The following is a 24,514-nucleotide window of genomic DNA, read 5'->3' as shown; positions in this document are numbered from 1 at the left end:
CCTGAGCAGCTAAGAACAGCATGGACTATACCTGTGCACTTGATCCTTCAGATTGGGCAAACTCCATGGATTTCAGAATGCTGCAAAAATCAAAAGAGAAAGATTACGGCTTATTTTCCCATATCTAAGTGATAGTCGTAACGTAAGCTTTCTGAGTGTCAACATCGCAGGAAAAGAAAAAACAAAACCCCCCCAAAAAACAACTCCAGGTAACTTTTCTCAAGTTGCTCGGCAGCGTAATAATCAGATAATGAATCAGAACGCCAATCTATCCCTAGATAAAATACATCTTTCTTATGGGTCATTTAAATAATGCATATCCCATTCCCAGCAGGCCACATGACGGCATAAAATTAAATGTTAATAAGGATATAACATTTGAAGCTGTCAGAAAGTGTATACATTTGTTAGTGTAGCTGCGAGGGAGTTTCGGATTTGCATAACAGTCGTGGTTAAATAACACTGATATTTTTCTTCCTCCATAAATCTCTTTTAAAGGATACAAGAAGGAACCAGACTGTGAAATAATACATGGATTGTTAATGGATTCCCTAAATATTGCAAATTAAGTAGCACATAAATATCTGTATTATTCAGTGTCTACAGTTACTGTGCATTGATTCGAAGCCTCCTTGTCGCCTGCACACGACATACGTGGATTTTGTTGGCTCAAGCAGGACTCGTAAAGGAGTCAGCCGATCAATTCATTAGGAAGTGAAAGCGTTCTTAAAACCGAGGCAAAAGTCACATTTTGCAGGCGGCAGCAAACACTCAGGAGAATGTGACCTAAAAACTCATGCTGAATTACTGGCATCGCTGAGGCATCCAACTCATCAGATATTTAGTAATCACCATCAGACATTACGCAGAAGAAACCTGCCGGCATCAACAGAGTCTTCCACTAATGCTTCCTCTAAAGGAAGGCAGTAATCGAAAAGTCATGGCAACATCCATCACCATGATCATCGCCAGGGTCATGGAAGTGGCAAGCAGTCACTAGTATGATCCTACTAGGGCTTAAAGAAAGTCTATGATCAAGACTTGACACCATAAACCAATCCAAACCATAGGTGGGCGATATGAATTAACATGCTTCTCACCTCCAAGTGCTGCCATGTCCCCAAAATTGTCGCTTTTACACTGCACACTATATGCAAATCCGCTGTAAACGATTGGCAGTCTGTTTGTCCGACCTGGTCCGGGCTGGCTCTATTCTCTCGTCCATCCCAAATTCCATTGATTTCTTAATAACTGTTGCCCCCAGTACTCCTGAGCTTGTGATGTCATGCGTTCCACTCCTACACTGCACATTTCGGAATAGGCACGTGCTCCTGGCATCAGGGAGGTCAATGCCCACAGCTGGGCAAGTCATTGTGCATGTGCCTAGTCATGGATGCACGATGTAGAAGTCGGAACACAAGGCGACCTCATTAGGAAATAAGACATTAATCGTTAGGCAAATGGGTAGAGTTTGGGAGGGGTAAGAGGTCAGACTAGTGTAGGTCAGCAGAAAGCTCATCAAATGGTTTGCTGCTGATTTACATATATAGCGTGTGGTGAAAAAACAGTGATTTCGGGGGCATGGCTGAGAAAGAGGGGTGTGTTTACGCTTGTCTTCATATCGCTCACCGTATGGGGGAGACATTCATAAACCCTTTTACACCACTAGAAAAAAATAATCACAAAATTTTCACTTAAGTGAAGAGTTACACAAAAATTTGCATATCTTGGGTTTTGCATCAGCCTCGCCACTTTTGTAAAAAGTGTGCAGTGTTGTCAGTAGGGGGCGTAACCGCTTCAGACCGACAGATGTATGCATAATTTACGCTAGAAGCTTGCATAAATTATGCCAGAAGCGTACACCAGGTTGAACCTGTCGTACATGTCTATGCAGATGCTCAGAGATACCGAGAGGCACCCAATACATGAAGGGGTGTGCACTTCTTCATGCATTAGGTGCATCGTGTGCCAGGAGAAATCATATTAAGACCAGCGTGTGAATTGTCAGATTTATGGTGTAAAATCCTGATCATAGATTTTCTCTAAAAGGGATTTTCCATGCAAATTTGATTGACGACCTATTGATTTTAATGGGAGCTATGCCTGCAATTACCATGGCTGACCACTATGCAGGGGTCAGAGTGAAGTACTTACGGTCCGTATCCCGATTGCTTTGCAGGTGACAGCAGCACATGGACCCCAGCTAATGGATGACCTACGCTTAGGATAGGTCATCAATAAAACTTGCAAGGAAAGCCCTTTAACGGAATTGTACGTTACAGACATCATAGCTAACGGGACCTTTACACTGGACAGTTACTTTAATGATAGAGGAACATCCCCTCATATAGCATTAGCACTGCTAAACAAATGGTCATACACAATGCAATATTTTGACCCAATGTTTAGATCACTTGAAAGACTTCATTAGGTAGACAGCGAGTCAATATCCGACCCTTCAGTGGATATTTCCAAGGCTATTGAACCGCACGCCCCGGTGATGTAGATCAATCAATACGGATGGATATAAATCTGTGTACCGGGTTACGGAATAAGTTAGCGGCAGTATGTAAATAATTGGATCTAAATTCCAGAAGTGATGAACCGGTGTGCTTCTCTGCAGATGGCCTGCGGTAATACGATATTCAGGAGTGCACACACTCCGCCACACCGTGCTGCAGTCAGCAGCCGTCACCGGCATTTTCGATGTAACTTTGTGATTGCGTATTATGAGCAAAGGAACTGTTTTCCCAACACTCACAATGTAATTTCAACAAAATGATTTATGGCTGCAGGAAGCACTTGTCAAATAAAAAGAAGAAGGATTGGTAAGGAAGGCAGAACACCAGGAAAAGGCAAGGAGAAATAGATGCAGACGATAATATTACATTTTTGGACAGCATATGATACACTTGAGGCCGATGATATTCAAGTCAGCTACAACCTGACCAGAACATACAGAAGGGAAAGTAAGTCGAGTATACTGCATAATATCTCATCATGGAGATACACAACGGACAACTTTTTAACATGATCAGAAACGTAAGTTGTCTATATAAAAAACATATAATATAATTTATATTATGTAAGATACAGTAACGAGTTACAATGAATCCCAAATTTAGTCGATTGCCCAAAATTCTCTGCCGATTAACTTCTTAGTACTGTATATCTTTATAGAGGTCAGCGATTCGTTTTTCTACTACAGTATACCAAATCTTCCGCATAGTCACAGGTTAAAAAGATAACATGCCAGCAGCCTGCGCCTGCCACTAGAGGGAGCTCACTGCATACTATTATACATCGTACTCCGTAATAGACCAGCATGCAGTAAGCTCCCTCTAGTGGTAGCTGCAGGTAGCCAGCATGCTAGATTTTAAAGGGGATTTCTTGTTTCAAAAACGAAATAAAAAAGGGGCTAAAATGGCAGTAGTCAACTGTTATCGGCCCGGGCGACCTAGCGCTTGCTCTACCGTGATTCCTCGCCGGAATCTTGTTTACAAGATAAACACCAGCAGTCACTGCATACGGTTGGTGAATGCTGTAGCCAATCAGTGGCCGCAGCGGTCACTGGCTGTACTCATGGGATCATGGTGCCCATCACTGAGCAGTGATGCCAGGATTATGGGCAAACAACCGCTGCAGCCACTTACAACATGTAAAAAAAACGGGGTTACGGGAGCGGAAGCACTGGATCATCCGGGCGAAGGACAGGTAAATACTAATTTTTTAATGTTTTATCACATCTGCAACCCTTTTCGTTTTTTTTTAACTGGATAACCACCTTCCAGCTACGTCTATGCAAGGAATTTGGAGCTAGTTCTGTAGGAGAAAAATAGAGAGGTGTCCACAAAAAAAGTGAAAAACATTAGGAATAAAGAACTAGAAACCAGTTTTTATACATATCTACATAGAGCTGTAAGCTGAGCAAATACTATAGATAGCAATATCAGAATATAAAGACTGGGGGGGGGCGGGAAATCGACTCTTTTTTTAAAAATTTCCTTTAAATGGTCACCATCAGGATTGGTAGTGGCTCCAATGGCTAGATCCCAGTAACCAGATATTTATACCATTTCCAATCATCTCCATGTGCTTGAGAAAAGCCCTTGTAAGTTCACCAAGAGAAAAAAAGACATAATATACTAACGAGTTTGAGGAAAACCCCTAAACATAAGATAGGTTACATACTTGAGCTCTTTTTTAATTTCTTCATAGTCCGCCTGCACTTTTAGCTTTTCTTCAAGTTGCTATAGAAGTAAAAAGAAAATCATAATTAGGATAAAACCGCAAATGCTTTAAATAAGAATATATTGTATCCACCAATGGAAAAAAAACAGGAAAAACAAAGGCAAAAATCATTATATTACATAAGTCCAACGTAGTCATTTATGTACAATCACTTGTACTAAGTCAAGGAACGATAAGGTGGGGGCGGGCATAATTTTTTTTTTAACAGAGAAAGTATTTAACATATAGTTAAAATGGATTGACGGAGTTCTTATTATGTATTAAAGGGGTTATCCGAAAAACCCATTTTGAAAAACCCTATTCAGACAGATTTTTTTTTTTAGAAAGGGTGCCCCCTCTTTTGGGACCACCATTAATTCGCCAAACCAGAGAGTTGCTACAGGAGTGTCCCTTTCACTTCCTGGAGGACTCAGCAAATCTGTGCATTATACAGCAATATGCAATGCCTTATTTCTCCTGTGGTGGCGCTGCAGGGAAATTGAACACTTGCTGCCACCAGGTTCACTCACTGATTACAGCTGATTGCTGGGGATCACAGGAGCCTGACAAACTGTGATTAGCTTATTTTCACAGGACTACTGTAACAAAAAGGCCTACACCTTTAAAGAAGCACTCTGGGAAATATTTTTCTCTTTTGGTCCATCTGTAACGGGGTAAATCATTTTCTTACCTCTTTGATCCTGAATTATCAACTCTTGTGTCGATAAAGCCTAAATTCAGAGAGTTAGAGTGCTGCTCACATGATACAAGGAAGGAAGGGCACGGAGTCGATAACTCGGGAGTAAAGTGCCCAGTACAAAAAAGTTACCTGCACTACGCTTTACCCCACGTGAATTACAAAAAGATTCAAAAATTCCCAGAGTGTTCTTTAAATAACAAATTTGGTTCGATTTTGTATTCATAGAGAGATCTATTCATCAAACAGCGATTATTCTACAGTGTATGTACATAAGTATTGGCAGAGGTCCAGCATCCTATCACAGTTGTATAGCAAAATGTAGGCAGAGGTTGCAATCACAACCGGACCCCTTTGTCTGGGAAGCCAACAGGCCCCCCTCCTGAGTCAAAAAGGAAATGCATTAAGTTGGAGGTGTGAGGGCACAATGGCTTATTATACTTATTGTACAATGATGTAGTCATGGTGTAAATGAATAATGTATTCTCTAATAATGATCCCGCACAGCATGTTATTATCACATGGAGCACTTGACGTGCTTAGAGGGTTGTCCCAAGTAGAACTTGAACCAAGGCCCAGAAGCTTCAGTTTCTAAGTGCATCTCATAAGACAGTGGTTGAAGTAGATACGTTGCACTGTCTGCCTTCCATTCACGAATGAATGTCAATTCAATACTTTAGACAAGTGTCTGTGGTGGCGCTCGGAGAAGAGTCTTCACAAATTTACATTTTGCCTAGTGACTCTGCAGTTTCAGTCCTCCAGTGCCAACAGTTAGAGTGATTGATAATTATACAATGTAGTGTTGCTGCAAGACACATCACATATTATAGCAAACAAATGTCACCATGAATTCCCTACTTAAATTGTTAATGTGATTTTAATGGTGCTATGGAAGGCTTACATCTGGGATCCATTCGCATGCCAAGATGTATGGAGCTGAACAAACTGTTAGGCCTCCTTCCCACGAACGGATTTCCGCCGCGTAATTCGCGGCGAAAATCCGCTGCGTTGCCCGCAGCTATTAGGTTCTATTGAACCTAATAGCACAATGCTCACGATGCGTAATTCCACCGCGGAATTACGCACCGCGATTTCTCCCGTCCTCACCCGCAGCATGCTCTATTTTCTGCGGGTGAGGACGGGCTGTACGCACTGACGGCTTCCATTGCAGTCAATGGAAGCCGTCCATTCACGCTATCTCCCGCTGTAACCAGCGGGAGATAGCGTGAAAAAACGCTTTCCCGCCCACCGCCGAGCGTCATATGACGCCAAATGACGCGGTCCGGCCGCGTCACGTGACACGGCCGGCCGTGCACGTGACACGGCTGGTGACGCGAGGGCGGTGGGCGGTGACGGGCGGTGACGCGCGGCGGTGGGCGGGGAAGCGATTTCACGCTATCTCCCGCAGGTAAGTATAGGGGCTCTGGGGGGCGCCGTGACGGGCTTCACAGCGGAATATTACGCTGCGGAGCCCGTCACGCTCGTGGGAAGGAGGCCTTATTCAGATCCCACAGAATGACACAGCGTGCCTGAAAACAGTTGTTACAAAAATATAGTACATTAACCTCTTCTCTATAGAGGGCATATGGAACGTTTCATCTACAAATGTCCATTGACAGGGAAAGCCAAGTTCCGCATATTAAGGGTTAGGGGGAGGGGGAAGGGATCGTCAATCTCCGACAAGAAGAAAAAAGTCAACTGTAAAGCTACGTATAACTTCAAAAGTCTATCTACTTACAGGCTATATACATCTGCAAACTATGACAGCGCTGCAAGCATCAATGGCCTCTTTATTGCCGTCGGCTACAATCCGTTACAGGATCTACTGCATGATTTGCATGTTTTGCTGCTAGATTACATTAGTGTGGACATATGTGGAAGCTAAACAGGTGTAATTCTCTAGACTACATTCAGAAAGTTTAGTTTTACAACATTAGGAACTTCAATCCCCAACAAGGCAGCAGGACAAGCTTTAAATCAGTATTACAACAGTCACAGGCTTATTAAAGAGAATTTTTTTCGCCCTTTTACACGGTCCGACGATCAGGGATAAAGCTTTGTAGGATCAATCGATTTGCTGTGTAACCGTGTCAGCCAACAAACGAGCAAATGCACACTTGTCACCTGACTGCATTGTTTATGTAAGAAGAAACAATGTTTCCTTGTCGGCAGCACATCTCCCATGTAAAGGGGGAATGTGCTGCCGACAAATGCAAATTGTAGGGGAGGAATAATCGTATTAACCACCGTTCATAATCGTAGTTCAGTAACCAGCTGTAATCACCATGCTATATTAGCTTCAAAAACCAAAAAATATACAGAGCGCCTCCTTGGATAATATCCCTAGATCATGGTCTTAAAAAGTGAAAAGATAAGCTTGCTCACCTTACGATGTTATGCTCAGGGCACAACACCCCTAGTAGCTTTTATTCAACCACAGGGTATGCAGCAACATCTGGATAAATGATCCCATCAGGTACCAGAGCAAATAGGAACTGGAACCATTCCAGCCAAACCAGGAATCACACTCCCCAATACATAGGTCCACTCAATCCGAATTATTTATTCCAAATTTGTTATTGTGTCCAACTGAGACGCGTTTCGAAGCCTTTGCCCCTTCCTCAAGTCAGACATGTATAAAAGAAAAACTATGCACCTATCCCAATCTTTAAATACACAAAAGCACTCCCCTAAAAGACATGATCCAATAGCATTGTTCCTTATTCCAATAATCCAACCTTGTAAGTACAGAAGATTTACATACAATCTATAATTAAAATATACTTCTGAGTAATTAACAAGACAATGGGATGTCCTCTGTATCCCAGTGCCATCTAAGGTTTCACCCGTTCTGCTGATTAGATGGCTCATGCACGTGGACACTCCCCGAGATGGTGCTGGGATGCCAAGGACATCACACGGTCTTGTTAATTACTTGGTAAGTGTATTTTAATTATGAAATATAAATTTTTATGTAAAATTTTCTTTATTTACAAGGTTGGTTTATTGGAATAAGCAGTAAAGCTATTGGAGGACGTGTTTTAGAGGATTTGGTGTATTTAGATATTGGGATAGTTGCATAGTTTTTCTGTTGTATAGGTCTGAGACCTGAGGAAGGGGCCAAGGCTCCAAAACGCATCTCAGTTGGACACAAAGAATAACAATTTGGAATATATAATTCCGATCCGAGTGGTCTTGGGGCGCACGGTGGTTCCTGGATTGGTTGGAACGGTTCAAAATGCTATACTGTCGATCAGCACTTGTTAATGGGCAAAATATCTGCCCATTTAAAAGACCCCTTACTGATGCTTTTGCTCATTTGCTGGCTGATCGCTTGACATGCTAACATAGCTCAAATGAATGTTCCCACGAACAATCGTCCCCAATCAATGGATGATGTAAAAGAACCTTAAGGCTAGTTTTAAGTGGCCGTCACAAGGCCACAAACACTTGGAAATAACACCCTCACCCCGCGGAGCCCTGGTGACCTGGACCGCGATCACCATATATTTTTGTCAATAGGATACGGTTGTTGTGACCGTATTATGGCTGGAAGAAAACGGCCGTACTCCTTAATTATTCAGTTATAAAAAAATTCTCCTTCTACCATTTCTTAATTCTAGCTGTCCCTGTAATAGCTGTGTGACAGTATGTCACCATTCGAATTTCGGTTTCCTAACTTCTGCCCGACGCACCGCTCTAAGAAGAAGGGATAGAACAATGCTCAGCTTAAACATGGCCAGGATGATTTTTTATGGAAAATGTTATATATGGCAGACCCTGCCCTATTATATTGATATAATGCTGTCCTGGCATTTGTGCTCCAGCATGCATGTCATGGCAGCAATTTATTTTCATGCTCAGACCAGAAGAAAAATTTTCGGTGACATCATTTATCAAAGGATGTCGACGTATGCAAAGCTGACTCTAGTGATGCATGCAGGACAGGATAAGAGATTCAGAGAGATCAAGAGGTTTTGCTTTTGCCTGTGCCTCTAAAACACACAGCCTATTAGAGATGTCTCATTGAGCACAATTTCTTGAGGTCTAGAATTATCTGGTCGGCGTGTAAAGATGCACAATGTGCTACAACAGTGTATTTTGCAGGGTGATAAAAGGTTAATGGTAGTTCTCCAATCCTCAACATGGAAGAAAAAGGTTCAGAACTACATTTCACACGTATATTGTGCTTTTTCCGCAGCAGACTGCAGTGAGAGCGCTTATCTAAAGTCCTCCAGAACCAGAAGCCCCATAAAAATTGATCTTCCATTTAGTTTATCATTTCTTTGTATAACCTTAAGTTGGCCGTACAGATAACAGTCTATTGTTCAGATTAATACTGGATCGTATATGAACGATAACGGTTCAGTGTAACCACTGCCAGCGACTGAACGATAATTTGTTTGCTTACCTTCAGTTTAGGCAGGCATAAAAATCAGACAACGATTGGGCTGTGTAAACAGGCAGTAATTCATCTATCAACAACTGCCTGCTTACTGTGAGTGCAGGCAGGTGGCCGGAAGCGGTCTTTAGCTCCTCGGCCTCCATTCGCTGAATGGTTATCTCTCCTCTGCTTTCAGAAAGGAGCAATAATCTCTGGGATGACTGTTGGGCACTTAAGCATGCAACAATCGTCCCATCTAAAAGAACCCTAAGCCGCTGCGAGTCACCCCTGGTCCCCCTCAGCCGCTGCGAGTCACCCCTGGTCCCCCTCAGCCGCTGCGAGTCACCCCTGGTACCCCTCAGCCGCTGCGAGTCACCTCTGGTACCCCTCAGCCGCTGCGAGTCACCTCTGGTCCCCCTCAGCCGCTGCGAGTCACCCCTGGTCCCCCTCAGCTGCTGCGAGTCACCCCTGGTACCCCTCAGCCGCTGCGAGTCACCCCTGGTACCCCTCAGCCGCTGCGAGTCACCCCTGGTACCCCTCAGCCGCTGCGAGTCACCCCTGGTACCCCTCAGCCGCTGCGAATCACCTCTGGTACCCCTCAGCCACTGCGAGTCACCTCTGGTAGCAACGTAAAACAAAAGATGAGACACTATTGAAGTCCAACATGACTATTTGCTGTTAGGAAACAGTTGAGAGCTCACACATGAGCTCATCAGTCAACAGAGACCAAGTTGGTCTCTGTTTGATTAACTGACAGTGTAGTTGAGTATGTTATTCTTGGTTCATAGTCGACTGTACTATGCTAGCTGGTCCTCCTGAAATAACTAAATCAAACGGAAACCTCGTCAAACAGAGACCAAAGTTGCAATGTTCGTCTGAGTAGGACTAATTAAATCCAAAGGGTCTATTCAGGGTTCCATCTGAATACAGTTTTTGGCAATTCATACAGAAGCCTGGGATGAAAAGAGTTGGTGGAGACTGCAAGGCAGTCTGAACCCAGCCTGACAGACAGGTAAAATAGAATTCATAGGGACTTTCAAAGTCGATTTGAGAATGCATGTAAGTTAGGAAAGTTTAGGGAGAGGTTAGTTATTGGTTGACTGCCTGAAAAAATTCACCATGACCCATTAATTTTTCAGATTCAGTAATCTGTTGGGTGTTGACTGTCATGAATGAACATTGGAGCAATATCTTTATAGACATCAACTAAACAGATTAAAAGCATCCAATTCAGACTAGTTTTCTCCGAAATATATGGGCAACTTAGAGCAGCTGTCATAATCTATACTGCCCAGTGTAAGCAGGAGATATTCCAAAAAGTGGAATGCAGAATATGTTACCCATTTTACACATCAGCTCTATGGCACTTACTTTAAGAGTGCTGTTCTTGGTGTTTAGCTGCTGTTCAAGCTGAGATATTTGAGAAGAGGAGTTTTCGCGGAGCTTTGTAAGACTGGCCTGTAACCTCTGTACATCTTCCACAAGTTGAGCTATTTCACGCTCCTTTGCGGTAAGTTCAACTTCCATATTGGAGTGAGCAGATCCCTCGGTTGTCTGATCCTATTTTAGGACAAAGAGACAGGAGAATTTCAGAACACTGATGAAGTGAGACGTTTATTCAAAAGATTTAACTGGACTAATGCTTATAATTACAGGATCTCAGAGAAGATGGTTTAAAGGTGATCTACATATCACTGAACAATAGGACACAAGTTACATAAAAACCATTTAGAACAATCACTACAGAAAACACTGAGGACAGCTCATATGCAACTATCACTAACAATAGTCAAACGGCTTCCAGCACAATAGATGGCCAACCAATAGCTTATAAAACACAGCATAAAATACAATTCTACAAACTTTGATTTGAACTGAATCGGTCTGTAGAGGTGGCTGCCATATTATAAATGAACATGGAACTAAGCAGGTGTCAGGTCACCGACTTCAGGAACGAGACTCGAAATGGCCAATTATTATTATTGCTAAGAAACTAGCAAAAAGTACAAATAATTGAGGTGTCTTTGGTTTTTTTTGTAAGTAACAATGTGAAAAGGCCCATTTGCATGCAACGGCAATCTTTCAAACTGAAAGATTGACAGTTTTAGCGATCATTTTGCATAAAGTGGTAATGAATATTAATGTCCATTAACACTTTATCAGCTTCATTTGCATGTAAAAGGGCCCCCAGGAGCTGTTCACAGAGCACAGCATGTGATTCTGCACACAGCTCCATTATTCTTGCATGGGCTGTCAGCAGAATACAATGTAATCTCTGAACACAGCGTGCGGTCCTGGTTATCTTCTCTCCGGCTGAACGATGGATTTTAAGCTCACTGTAAAATCATCGCTCAGCCGAAGAGTGAACGATGGCATAGTTTACTCGTAACGATTATCGCTCATATGCAATTGTTTGAACTAATTTTGAGCGATTATCGTTGCATGTAAATGGGCCTTAAGACTCAAACAAAAGACATTGCTCCATCTAGTCTAGCCTATCAACCTCCCCCTTCTCCTCTTCAACCCCCTCAATGTTGATCCAAAAATGAAGTTCTGTTCAAATAGCTGTGTCATCAGACAACTACTTTCAGAATGCACCGCCTGGGGTAAATAGCTGATTTCCCCGAGCCCAGCTTCCAGCATCCCCGACAAACAGCTGATTTCACCAGGGGTAGCTGCGGCCTGCCATGCATGTAGGTATAGTATTACAGAATGGCTGTTCTGATAAATGGCTGTCCTGTAGTACAAGGATAGCTCAGAGATTGCCAGAATGGGAGTCAGTCTTACAGAGCGGCTCACCATTCTGGGTCATAGAAGGGAAACCTGAGCAGGGGATGATATTCGTAGGACCTAAAAATGGACCTGGTCTTTAACCCCCTTTTTAAAACTTTTTTTTACTGGTTTTGTTTTTACAGCATACATACATTATTTTATGCGTGAGTACAAGTACAATGATCTGAAATTTATTATGTTTTTTTTTGCTGTACTATCTTTAAAAGATGATAATTTTCTGTCGCCATCTTTTGAACACCACAACGTGGCAATACCAAATATTTTTTTTTAATTATAAATATAGGATAAAGGTGGAAGTTAAACTTTTAATATCCTTTATTTTTTACAACAATAAAAAATTCTTCCCCCCCTCCTTTTTTTTTTAGTTCCCTTCGGGTGACTTACACTTGTGATTGTTTGCTCGTTTATACCATATACTGCAATACTTCAGTAATGCCGTATATGTAATTTCTGCTGGCATTGTATTAAGACAGGGCACGGAACAGTCTTAATAGGCAAAAATACATGGCAGCCCTGGGGGCCTTCAGAAGGCCCAAACTACCATGACAAATGAATAGCAGGGGAGGCAGTTAAGGACCTCTGAACTCTGATCGAGAGCATTTAAATACTTCTGTCAAAATTGACAGCGGCATTTAAAGTGTTAGCAAACACAGTCTTTGTGAAAGCTGAATGCGGCTGCCGCAGGTAGGTGTCAGCTGTCTAAGACAGCCGACGCCTGCTATGTATGGAGTGGGCTTGGCTCCTGGGCCTGCCCAATAACACCCCACACCGGGAAAGGTGTACATGTATGCCTTTTCTCAGCGATGGCTTAATCTGGGTCAGCAATCACCTGGCACAACCACTGGACTACTACTAGACAGCTCAACATTAATCCTATCATCATAGACATTAGAAGCAAGCAGACAGAATCATGAAGTGTAATTTTCACCGTATCAGGCGGCTTCTGCGTCTGTGAGGCATGGTGGAGAGATTTGTCAACTGATGAGAGCTGCTCCTTTAAGGCCTCTGCTTCTCTCTGCGCCACCTCTGCTCTCTGAAGGGAGGGGGGAAAAAAAAAAGGTGAAGAGAGAAATACATTCATTTTAACAACTGACAATTAATCTGAGAACATTCATCAATTCATGCCCGGCTGACTATAATTGATTTTCCTAAACACTCAACCTAATAAATGTTAGGGGGGGAAGGAGGAAAAAAAACTGGAAAGTGATGGATTTTTATTTTAAACAGTACAAGGAAGAAATAATTGAGCGATTATGACAGTAATTTAACGCTAGAAGCAAGGAATCCCCTGCTGCTGTTAATGCTGCAGCCCACTGAATTTATCAGGCTGAATAAATATGAGGAGAAATGGAATCTTTTTTATTCAATTTATTTCTATACTCATGCCGAGAATGATTTCATTTCAGAATTACTTGTGGGAATGACTCATAGAGAGAGGCACGGTAGGAACCTTTTAATCTGGCTAGGGTTGGATTCCATCAGCCAATCGAACGCCAGTGCCGGCAACGAAGGGGTTACAGCGGCGGAACGATGGAGTACAGTAAAGTAGCCATACTTGCTCAATCGAGGAGGCCAAGCTGCCCTGTGTGCCATTCAGAGCCGAATACGATTATCCTACACCGACCGATGAAACGGAATACGGTACTTGACCATGATTTGAGTGGAAGCAGGGAAGCATACGCTACAGAGGTCTGCGAGTGGCATGGTGGCCGATCTCAGCTCTTCCTTGTATCTTTAAAAAGCTGATGCTGTATATTACATTAACCCTTCCCTGCCACCCGAACGCTCCCCAGCCCTTTTTTCTTTTGGGTAAGAAAGCGCATTCTGGATTCCTTGGAATTACTCAACAAACATATAAAAATGAACTGTCAGGGTGATTTTATTAGCAATTTTTTTTTTAAATTAATAGAGATGAGCGAGCATACTCGCTAAGGACAATTACTCGATCGAGCATTGTCCTTAGCGAGTACCTGCCCGCTCAGAAGAAAAGGTTCGGCTGCCAGCGGTGGGGGAGAGCGTGGAGGAATGGAGGGGAGATCTCTCTCTCCCCTCCGCTCCCCTCTGCTCACTGCCGCAACTCACCTCTCACCCACGCCGGCAGCCGAACCTTTTCTTCCGAGCGGGCAGGTACTCGCTAAGGACAATGCTCGATCGAGTAATTGTCCTTAGCGAGTATGCTCGCTCATCTCTAAAAATTAACAATTCCCAATCCAGTGTCGGCTCTCGTCCGGCATTAAGATTTCCTCACATAGTTCCAATGTTGGACGAGGCTGACACGTTTCTAACAGTATGCAGGACAGAGCTCCTGTAACATACATATGCAGAATGGCCACCAGCATCGGAGCGCTGTCCTGCATACTGTTAGGAACATGTGTCACCCCTTATCTGACATTGGAGCTATGCAGGGAATTCTTAATGTTGGACGAGGGCAGATACTGGATTAGAAAGGATTGATCCCTTAATGATGTAGCTCTTTTTTTTTTTGTTTGTTTTTCATCCCAACTTTCAAAAATTATAACTCTTTTATGTCTGTCTGAGGTCTTGCTTTTTGCAGGATGAGTTGTCTTTTTCAGTGTACAGTACCGTATAATGTACTGCAAGTGTGTTTGAAAATTTTTAAGTGGAAAGTGAAATGGAAAAAACACACAACACCGCCATATTTAGGCAAGGGGGTGTTATGGTGTACACATTGCAGCAAAGATGACATGATAACTTCATTCCATGGATCAGTACGACTACAAGAATACCAAATTTATTACATTTTTTTTCTGTACTACTTTTAAAAAAGAAAGTATTATAAAAAATCATTTCCCTGGGGGATGCTACAGCTACCCGGCAGCCACCCTCCATCATGGCACTGGCAGACAACGTGGCCTCTTCCTCGAGGGATGATATCCCAGTAGCCGCCTCATCTCCACAGTGGGCCAGCCTTGTTGCTGTTTGCCCCAGCACAGAGAATCCCGCACTGAGGCAAACAGCAACAAGGCCGCCCCAGACAGCAGCATTGCCACCATGGGACCAGACTGACCTTCAGGCTATGTAGTCACCGATGCCGGCCCGGCATAGGGCGAGTGACACCTCCAGTCCAGCGGGGCAGCAGACACACAGGGCAGCCTCTCCTCATCCAGACAGAAGTGTCACTCTGTTTGGGCTTCCTAGTGGCTCTAATACTCCAACTCCCACCTTCCCTTCCCCCAAGACCTCAGATGAGCTGGCCTCTCTTCGTGGCACCATCTTCCTCTGCCAGGAAGAACCTCAGCAGCGAGCAGAAATGCTGCAGCCTATATCAGCAGGCATATCACACACCTTACAGGAGTTATGGCAGATGATTAGCGCCTTGCCCACTAAGGTAGATTTAGATTCCCAACTCCAGTGCATAGAGAAAAATCATGCCCCAGTCTGAACGTGTCTCAACACTAAAACGAAAATTCATAGCAACCTCAATCGATCTACAACAATTAGTTCAATCTATTGACAGGTACAATACTCAGATGAGAGACCTCGCCTTACATCTAGAGGACATAGAAAATAGGGGTCGTCACAACAACCTGAAACTCCGGGGATTATTGGAAGATGTCCCTCCAGATGCCCTCTATGACAGTGTTGTCTCCATTTTTAACAAGATCCCGACCAAACCTGAAGACAGAGACTGAGCTTGACAGAGTCCACCGTCTGTCGGGCCCAAAAGGCCGAAACTCTAACCACCCATGCAATGTAATTTGCTGTGTGCACTTTTACAAGCAAAAGCGGGACACACTACGCAGAGCATGGGAGCAGGGCTCAATTCTTTACAATGGCACTGAAATCACTATATTGCCAGACGTCTCCAAACTCACTCTACACGTGTGAGGTCATGCAACATCTCCTAGAAGCTACCTGAGCAGCATATACCACTTATAGGTGGGAATACCCATTCCACATCATCCTAAGGAAACGCGGCGACACTTACATCGTCTGCACATCAGTGGACTTGGATGGTGCATTCCTTTTCCTATCTTTTCTCCTTAGGGAGAGCACCTAGACGGTGAGTGAGGAGACTAAAAAGGCCATTTACGCTTCTCTGGGTAATATGCAAATAAGGGAGATGAAACAATACCTCAAGAGTGCTACCTATTAGAAGGCAGCAATACCTAAAGTCAATGTTAGACTCTTTATACAAGCCTTGCAACAATGACCAGGAATTGAAAACATTCATCTTCCTTTTCTTAGACACACCTGCTGTACCGATTCCGGGTTGGACTAGGTCTCCCTCGCTCCCAATGGCAGCAACATGGACTCCACTGCTCAGGTTGCCAAGTCCCCCTACCCCCAATCCCGTCTTTCTTTCTCCCTCCCCACTATCTTCCTCAATTCTTACTACCACTTAATATTATGTCTTCCAGCAGGCCTAACCTTGCTATTGCCTCTATTAATCTACAGGGATTGAATGTCCCAGAAAAAAGGTCTTCTCTTCTTAATCTCCTGTGGCAGAAGAGGGCTCATGTTGTGTTTTAATAAGAAATATATTTCCGGTTGGACTCCCTATCCCTAAATTTTCTGATGCTTGTTTTCCAGATGACTATCATAGTGCATGTCATCCAAAACTAAGAGTGTCTCTGTTCTCATTGCCTGTTCAATTCTATAGGAACCCTTGGTGACGCGACTTGACGGTGCTGGTCAACATGCTGGTCACTTTGCTATATCTCTACCTACTAAACTCTGGTCAGGTTGTCTTTTTAAAAAAGGCTCTGGAGGTCTTGGAAGAATTTAGAGAGGGCAAACTGATCTACTGTAGGTGGAGATATGAACATCCCACCTGACCCAGTCATCGATTCCTCCCGAGGGGCTAGTAGTTTACCAGCTTCTGCACATTGTAGATTCCGTAAAACATTGCATGAACGCCAACTAGTGGATGCCAGGAATATCATTCATTATTACACTAAAGACTACACCTCTGGCTCGCCACCACACAACTATTATTCCAGGATAGACTATTCCTTGCTCCATCACTCGAGCTTACCACTTCTCCCTGTAGCGACTATGGACAGCATCCTCTTTCTCAGATCACTCCCATAACACCCTGTCACTTTCCATACCAACAACATATCATAAGATATGGCACAGGCGCCTCAACGAATCCCTCATACAAAACCTACTTATTAAAGAGGAGACTCCAAGAAATTTACAGTACTACTTTAATAATGCGTAGCCTGACACTAACTCACTATCCGTATGGGAGGCTCATAAATATTTCATCCGGGGCTCCTTCATTAATATAGGCTCCTGCATCAAAAAGGAAAGGACCTTTTGGGATGTATGCAGTTTTTGAAGGCGACTCAAATCTATTTTGGTTGAGGTGGCAGGAGCTGAACTGGTACTATAACGGAATCATGTCCGCTCTTACTGCCTATCACAGGTTGACAGCGCACCAGGAAGACCTACATATACATCCTTTAGGCCACCTGCAGATGCCAGAGACAGATTTCGCATGCAGAATCCCGCAGCAGAATGCAGCCCTGACCGCGACCCCACATACCTGTCAGTCGTCTTCTTTTTCTGTACTGCAGATGGCCCGGACGGCTCGCCGTCGGACATGCGCAGTACAGATTTTCCCGCACTGTTGCTAGGTGATAACGCGAAATCCGCGACCTTTCCGCAATGTTAATTGCGTACAGGCTGCGGGTCGGACGGCTTCCATTGACTTGAATGGAAGCCATTCGTGCGGAATACGCTCAAAAATAGAGCACGCTGTGATTTTTCCTTCGTGAGCAGAAATCGCAATCGATTTCCGCTAGTGTGCGCGAAGAATCACTTTTCCAAAGCATGCTGTGGATGGCATTTGTTGCAGAACCCCGTGGCGGGCGCCTGTCCCGGATTCCGCAATGGAAATCAGCCCATGTGCAGGCGGCCTTAGGGTGAAGCGGTTGAGATTTGCCCCTGATTTCTCAAGCATTCCAAAGCTAGTTGTTTCTTCAGAAAAGCGACAAACATATTGCGATATTTAGAGATGGAACTTTATTTTCATGGTGAAAATGCATTTTGACATACGCGTAATTACCCAGCCAATAACTGACTAATCGCTACGGCAGTAATAAACACTAACAAATAAGAACTGATAATTGCTCTGACTGCTGGAACAAATTATCAACATTTGGAATAGATTGTTTTCTCATCATAGACATAACATGACAATTAGAAGTCTATGGTCTCCACTAGATCATTGCTCTTTCCTAATCTATAGAAGATGATGGGTAATGTTATTACAAGCAATCAGTAGCTTTTCCTTATCAACCGTGTTTGACACTTGGACAGCTTTCATTTTGAACTCGAGAAAAAAAAAAAAAGACGACTTCTCAGAAAACGTCTGTGTTCATCGGATACGTCACAGTCCTAATACAGTACATACAAATCCATTCAAAGAAAGCCCAGATCCCAGCGCTTTTCAGCACGCTCTTACACTCCCAAAAGATGTGCTTAATCAAAACGTCATGTACAGCGCTCGCCTGCCAAAAGACCTTGGTTAGGACTACAAATCCTTCTTGGACAAAAGCAAATGTATGCATGCCAAAGCAGAGGCAAATAACTCCAGTCTAGAGCGTAGTCCAGGACAGATTTCTCAGCATGTTATTATGGTGCGCATTAGAAGGCTTTTAACACTGCCATCATCTTATAATGAAATTTCAATGCCATTTCATTCCTTTAAGGAATTATTATTGAATGTACAATATCCTTTTCTCTTAAGTGAATAAATATAATGTAGCAGGTTTCTTGTTTTTTTTTTTCTAAATTGGAAGTTGCCCAAAAGAAACAAAAGTGATGACATGAAGCAGGTGGCCACGATCCAGCCCTTCACCTGCGCCCGGAATGTGAATATACGAGTGCTTGCTGTAATAATCTACATAGAGACACAATTTGTCTTCTTTCACTTCAAATGAGGTTCTTGAACCATAGTAACATGAAACAATTACATTTTGCTAAAAGACTGGGGGAAAAAAAAAAAGTTACCTGGTTGGCTCTTTCAAGGTCAGTCATGATCATTTCAATTTCATCGGCCCTAAAAAGGGAAGAAATACACAATTAAGCAAGGCTAAGAAGTGCAAAAAGTCCAAAAACTAGTCTAGTTTGTCCAATCCATAGGTGATCAGTGGGGCTCTGGACACTTGGACCCGCAATGATCACTGTAATGAAGCAGTGCTATATCAGGGAAAAAAACACTGTACCCCTTTTACCAGACAAGGTGCTCCAGTCTCTATGTAGGGTTTATTGTAGAAGCTGCACATCATTACACCTTCCTTCTTGTGAATAACAGGCGTCTGAGAGTTCAGATCCCCACTACCACACATTGATGTACATAGGGGAAAGATGCACAACCAAGTATTTCTTGAGGGAATGTTACCCCCTTCCTCTGTTCCTCTGTTACTGTTATCTGTTCCCTCTTTGGATGAATGGATCTTATGAACGGTTTAAAATAGCCAAATGATGGCTTGTCTGACAGCTATGAACTACGATTACTAATGTGTATATTCAGCTTATTAATGTGTAAGTTGCTGCAACTAAAGACTACTAGTGCTGCTTATCACTCAGTATCCAAAAAAGGGAAAACACCCTTCAACTGACGTTTCCCCTGCCAACAGAGATAGAAGTCTGCCAAGCCTCATAAATATGGGATACCAACAAAGTCTATACGCAAGTGACACTATAGAACAGAGACAAGTGAGCAAATCTATGACCGATATGACCATGAGTATAGTTACTGTAGTAAATAACCTTTACATAGTTCAAATGGAAACCAGGTAAATGAATACAGTACAATAATATTAAACACACACACACACATATATATATTATATATACACACATATATATATATATATATATATATATACACACACATACATACATACATATATATATACACACACATATACATACACATATATACACACGCATATATACATACACACATATATATATACTCACACAAACACACTGAGTGGCCCTTTTTATTAAAGACAACGGCCCTTTCACAATTGGAGACACAAGACCCTGCAGGCACAGCATGGTGGCTCAGTGGTTACTGGGGTCCAGGGTTCAAGTCTGACCACAGACCATATCTGCATGCAGTTTGTATGTTCTCCCATGTTTGCATGGGTTTTCCCCACACTCCAAAAACATACTAGTAGGTGAATTTAGATTGTGCTACCCAATGTGAACAAGACACGTAATAATCGAAGTACGAGATAATAGGCTGAACCTGTGCCTTTTTATCAGCCTTACACGTGATGTTACTATGTTAACCTGCAAAGAAGCATAAAATCAAGTGACAAGTTTTCAGTGGATAAGTTTTAGGGCGCCTTCACACTGGCGATCGAGATATCGCCACGTGAAAATCGTGGCAACCCTTTCTCCAACGATTTTGAGCATCAGAGATGCTTTTTCTTGCAAAAACATTGAAGCCATTTGCAATGTTCTCTTTGGATGTAAACCTATTGACAAAAGGGGTCAGAAGAGGATGTCAAGAACCGTTCTGATGAACAAGCAGGGCGCAGTCAAGCCAATTCGCAACAACATACAATATTGATGCTGCAACTAATGTGCACAGCCTGTCATTCCTTAGCATGGATGGACTATGACACCAGACTAGTTTCATTGCTGTCTAAAAGAAACAGAAAGGCAAAACTCCCGAGGCCGAAAGCAAATGTGCAAACATATTACTGAGCAGTGGAAAACCATCACCTGGTCAGATGAATCCATATGCTGATGATAGGGTCAGAACCTAGCTTAAAGCAGCATGAATTGAAGAACCCTTCCTGTCAGCTGTTCAGATCATGTCAGTACCTCCATATAATACTATTCTGTCCGCATGGTCCAATATTCCTGCAGATCATCATCACCATCAAATGGCATCTATACCATAAGAAATGGCTGCAGTTTTGAAGGCCGAAGGGGGGCCATCATGCTACCACTGTGTTTCCCCGAAAATAAGACCCTGTCATATATTAATGTTTGCTCCAAAAGAGGCGCTAGGTCTTATTTTCGAGGAATCTCTTATTTTAGTTACTTAGCAGACTCGATCTGGGTCCCTCCTGCTGCTCTCCACAGCTCCAGCGCGGTTCCCGCAGTCCTCGGCCACTCATACATCACCACTTCCTGGTTACGGGATTCTTAAATCCCGCCTTCACGAAGCGATAGATGCGATTGGTTCTTTGGATGCTGCTCAACCAATCAATGCAGTACTCAATAAACCAATGCGATGGCCGTGATTGGTTCTTCGGGTGCTGCTCAGCCAATCAATGCAGCACTCGATAAAACAATCACAGTCATCGCGTTGTGGAGGCGGGATTTATGAATTGGTTGAACAGTGTCAAATAATCAGACATAATGCAGGATTTATTATGCCGAGGATCAGCCAATTGGGATTGGGATTTTTGAATCCCGTAACCAGGAAATGATCTTGTATGGGTGGCAGAGGACTGTGGGAACCGCACTGTGGAGAGAAGCAGGAGGGACCTGGACCGAGCTTGCTAGGTAACGTATTCCTATATTTTTTTAATGTAATGCAGCTAGGGCTTATTTTCAGAACATGGCTTATATTTTAAGCCTCACCGAAAATCCTGAAAAATCAGGCTAGGGTTTATTTTCGGGGAAACTGGGCAGATGGGTTTCTCTTAATAAAAAGGCCATTCAGTGTGCAGCTCAATATGTTACATTTCACACCCCATGCAATAGGCTCTAGGTATCCACTCTGAACACACAGGGGGTTACATGTAATCAATATGCAGCAAAAACTAAACTACCTTATTTCTGTCATTGAGAAAGGCCCGCGGAATTACGTGGGGCTCTCTTTTCGATATATCTCTCTTTGGTAATTGCAGCTGTTTACATTCCAGGCCTCTTGTTTAAGAAGTGCGGCTCTGCTCAAAACAGCTCCTAATTATAGAGCCGCACTGTAAATATGAATTCATCTTAATCCCTACATGTATAAATATTTCTATTCGTCTTTCTCGTTCAATCCAGACCTTGTATTGGTATTTTAAATGATTTTCCTGCTAATAAACATTTTAGCAAAATGTAATTCTTTTTAATACTGGCCAACAGTTGTGCCCTATTTTGGTCAGATCGGAGGATATTCTAATAGAAGAGCACAGTTTATCCTTTGTAAATCCACTACTCAGAGAGATCATAGACAAAGAGAGTTTGTATTAGCAGCCGGGCTCACCCCTACAATGAAAAGTGGTCTTTATCTTTTAATTTCCTCTTTTTTTTTTAACTAAAGAATGAGCCCACCACAACTGGATATAAAAAGGTCCTGCTATAGGTGGTCCCTTCATCTGACCTGTTGAAAGAGACACTGCACCTGAAATCTGGATTACCTCTACTTGTTCTGCATATGAATGCAATCTATTGTTTTGTAAGTAATTAGCAATTGCTTTAACACAGGCGCAATGACCAGAGGAGATCGCTTATGACCGGACCGCCTGCTTCCATCCACAGTAAACAGGCAGTCATTCATAGATGAACGTCTGCCTGTTTATACAGGCCAATCATCATTTGATTGTTATGTCTGCACAAACTAAACAATAAACGATAACTGAACTAATTATCATTCGTCATTCAGTTGCTGGCAGCGTTTACACTGAACAATTATCGTTCAGATTTACGCGGTCCCATGAGATTCTGAATGTGTAAAAGGGGCCCTTAGGCTACCCGTACCGAACAGATTGTTCGGTCAACACCCAACTCACTTGACTCCCCCATAGACATGCAGACTCACGTCTGCCTAAGGGATCGCTCACACAGACTGATTGAAACATGTTGTGCGGTATGATTGGGGGTTCTGCACAAAATAGCGCTGTGACGGAATCCCTGAATATAAACAACCAGGGCTATTATATTTGGAGTATAGAAAAACACAGTTGCCTATGCTATTCTGTACTCCAAATATAACAAAAATCTTGTAAAACGGACACCAAAAGTGTTGTCTCTTTCACAATAGAAGTGAATGGCCCTGGTTGTTTCCGTTCGGGGATTCCATCGCAGCGCTGTTTTCAGCAGCAGTCATGGAACCGCAGATTGGAGTCACACAGCGTGTACAATAATGCCATGTGAACGCTCCCTTACGTTCATATGTAGCAAGTGGGGAAAGATGCTGTAAGACTATTCTGGGAGTGGCTTATGTCCCAAGAACAAGAGGATTGGGCAGTTGAAATCCAACTGTCCTAATATCTACCATCAGGGCAAAGTCGGAAACTTATTATATTTACCATATTTACTATATAGGGAGAGTCATGAGGCTATTATAGGTAAGGCTACATTTTCATGGGCAAGTGCGATTTTGGTAAGTGAAAAACTGAATATTTTCCTTGCGATTTTCACGTGTTTTTTTCTTTTATATCCTTTTTTCTATGAGGAACACTTAAAAATGGAATACTTAAAACAGTGGCTACATCAAGGAAAATTGCCTGTCTATAGCGAGCATTAAGGGGTTCTTTCCCATCACTAATATTTATGACTGTGGACCCTGACGGCCATGATGAGATGGTTGAGCAGGTCTCTCTATATAACTCTATAGGAGAGAAAGAAATCATGAACTGAGCTGTAAATAGTGAAAAGTTATTGGTGGGAAAAGGTTTTAGCAGTGCAATGCTCAAGGCCTTTACACATGAGTGCCACTACTAATCCAGCAAGATACATGCATCGGTTGTAGTTCACATTGCTTAAAGTGACCCTCCAGTTCCAGTAGAGATTGGAAGGTGTGAGTTATATTACCTAGTGCAGTCCTTCTGCCAATTTCAGCCACCAAGCCACCCATTCCTGGGGCCCCTCTTCATTTTTTAAAGTGGGCACATAGCTTCCTTGACTACCAGATGCACACTGAGCTGCAGCCATGTTGGAAGAATGAACAGGGGCCCCCGTAACAATCAGATCAGTGGCCAAACTGGGCAAAAAGACCAAGTGATATAACTCCCCCCTCCTGCAATTTTGTCTTGGGGACTGGAGGGTCACTTTAAGAAAAACCCGTTCTATTTATGATGTGCTGAATTATCATTACAAGCTCTCGTTATCATTTGCATTAGACTGATAATTTTGCCTTTAAATTGGCACAAGGAATTATCAATGACACATAGTATCATGTTCTATTTACAGAGCCAGGGAATCTTATCTTCAGGTGATAAAAGTCCTGTTATCAACCTCACTTCTATCGGACCCGGGTGATTTATTGTAGGGCTGTAAAGATGATGGCATTACATAGTTTATTATATTTAAGTATAACTGCTCTTAAATTGAATTTGTTCCGTTTTAAGTGCCTTTTTATTTCGGCTAATATAAACTGTACAAGCGCTGCAAAGGGCCTTTCACTCGGGCCAATGATTGTGAATAAATGCTTGTCCCCCCGATCATTGCCCCATGTAAACAGGGCAGCAGTCAGT

The 24,514-nt window shown here is 42.9% G+C and overlaps 1 protein-coding gene across 4 annotated transcripts in view; it reads right to left on the bottom strand.

Moving 5' to 3' along the window:
* The window catches only part of CUX1 (cut like homeobox 1), a 378,084-nt gene that overhangs the window by 150,225 nt on the left and 203,345 nt on the right, over positions 1-24,514 (bottom strand). For all 4 annotated transcript variants that reach the window (XM_066599650.1, XM_066599646.1, XM_066599647.1 and 1 more), the window contains 5 exons: positions 19,089-19,137; positions 13,033-13,137; positions 10,683-10,871; positions 4,192-4,250; positions 32-80 (listed from right to left, as the gene is read on the bottom strand). In XM_066599650.1, the coding sequence (XP_066455747.1) occupies positions 32-80; positions 4,192-4,250; positions 10,683-10,871; positions 13,033-13,137; positions 19,089-19,137 (451 nt within the window). The remainder of the gene's footprint in view (positions 1-31; positions 81-4,191; positions 4,251-10,682; positions 10,872-13,032; positions 13,138-19,088; positions 19,138-24,514) is intronic.

The sequence above is a fragment of the Eleutherodactylus coqui genome, chromosome 4 (assembly GCF_035609145.1).
Source record: "Eleutherodactylus coqui strain aEleCoq1 chromosome 4, aEleCoq1.hap1, whole genome shotgun sequence".
Taxonomy (NCBI): domain Eukaryota; kingdom Metazoa; phylum Chordata; class Amphibia; order Anura; family Eleutherodactylidae; genus Eleutherodactylus; species Eleutherodactylus coqui.
The sequence above is the reverse complement of the archived record's forward strand: the minus strand, read 5'-3'. Positions and strand labels throughout refer to the sequence as shown.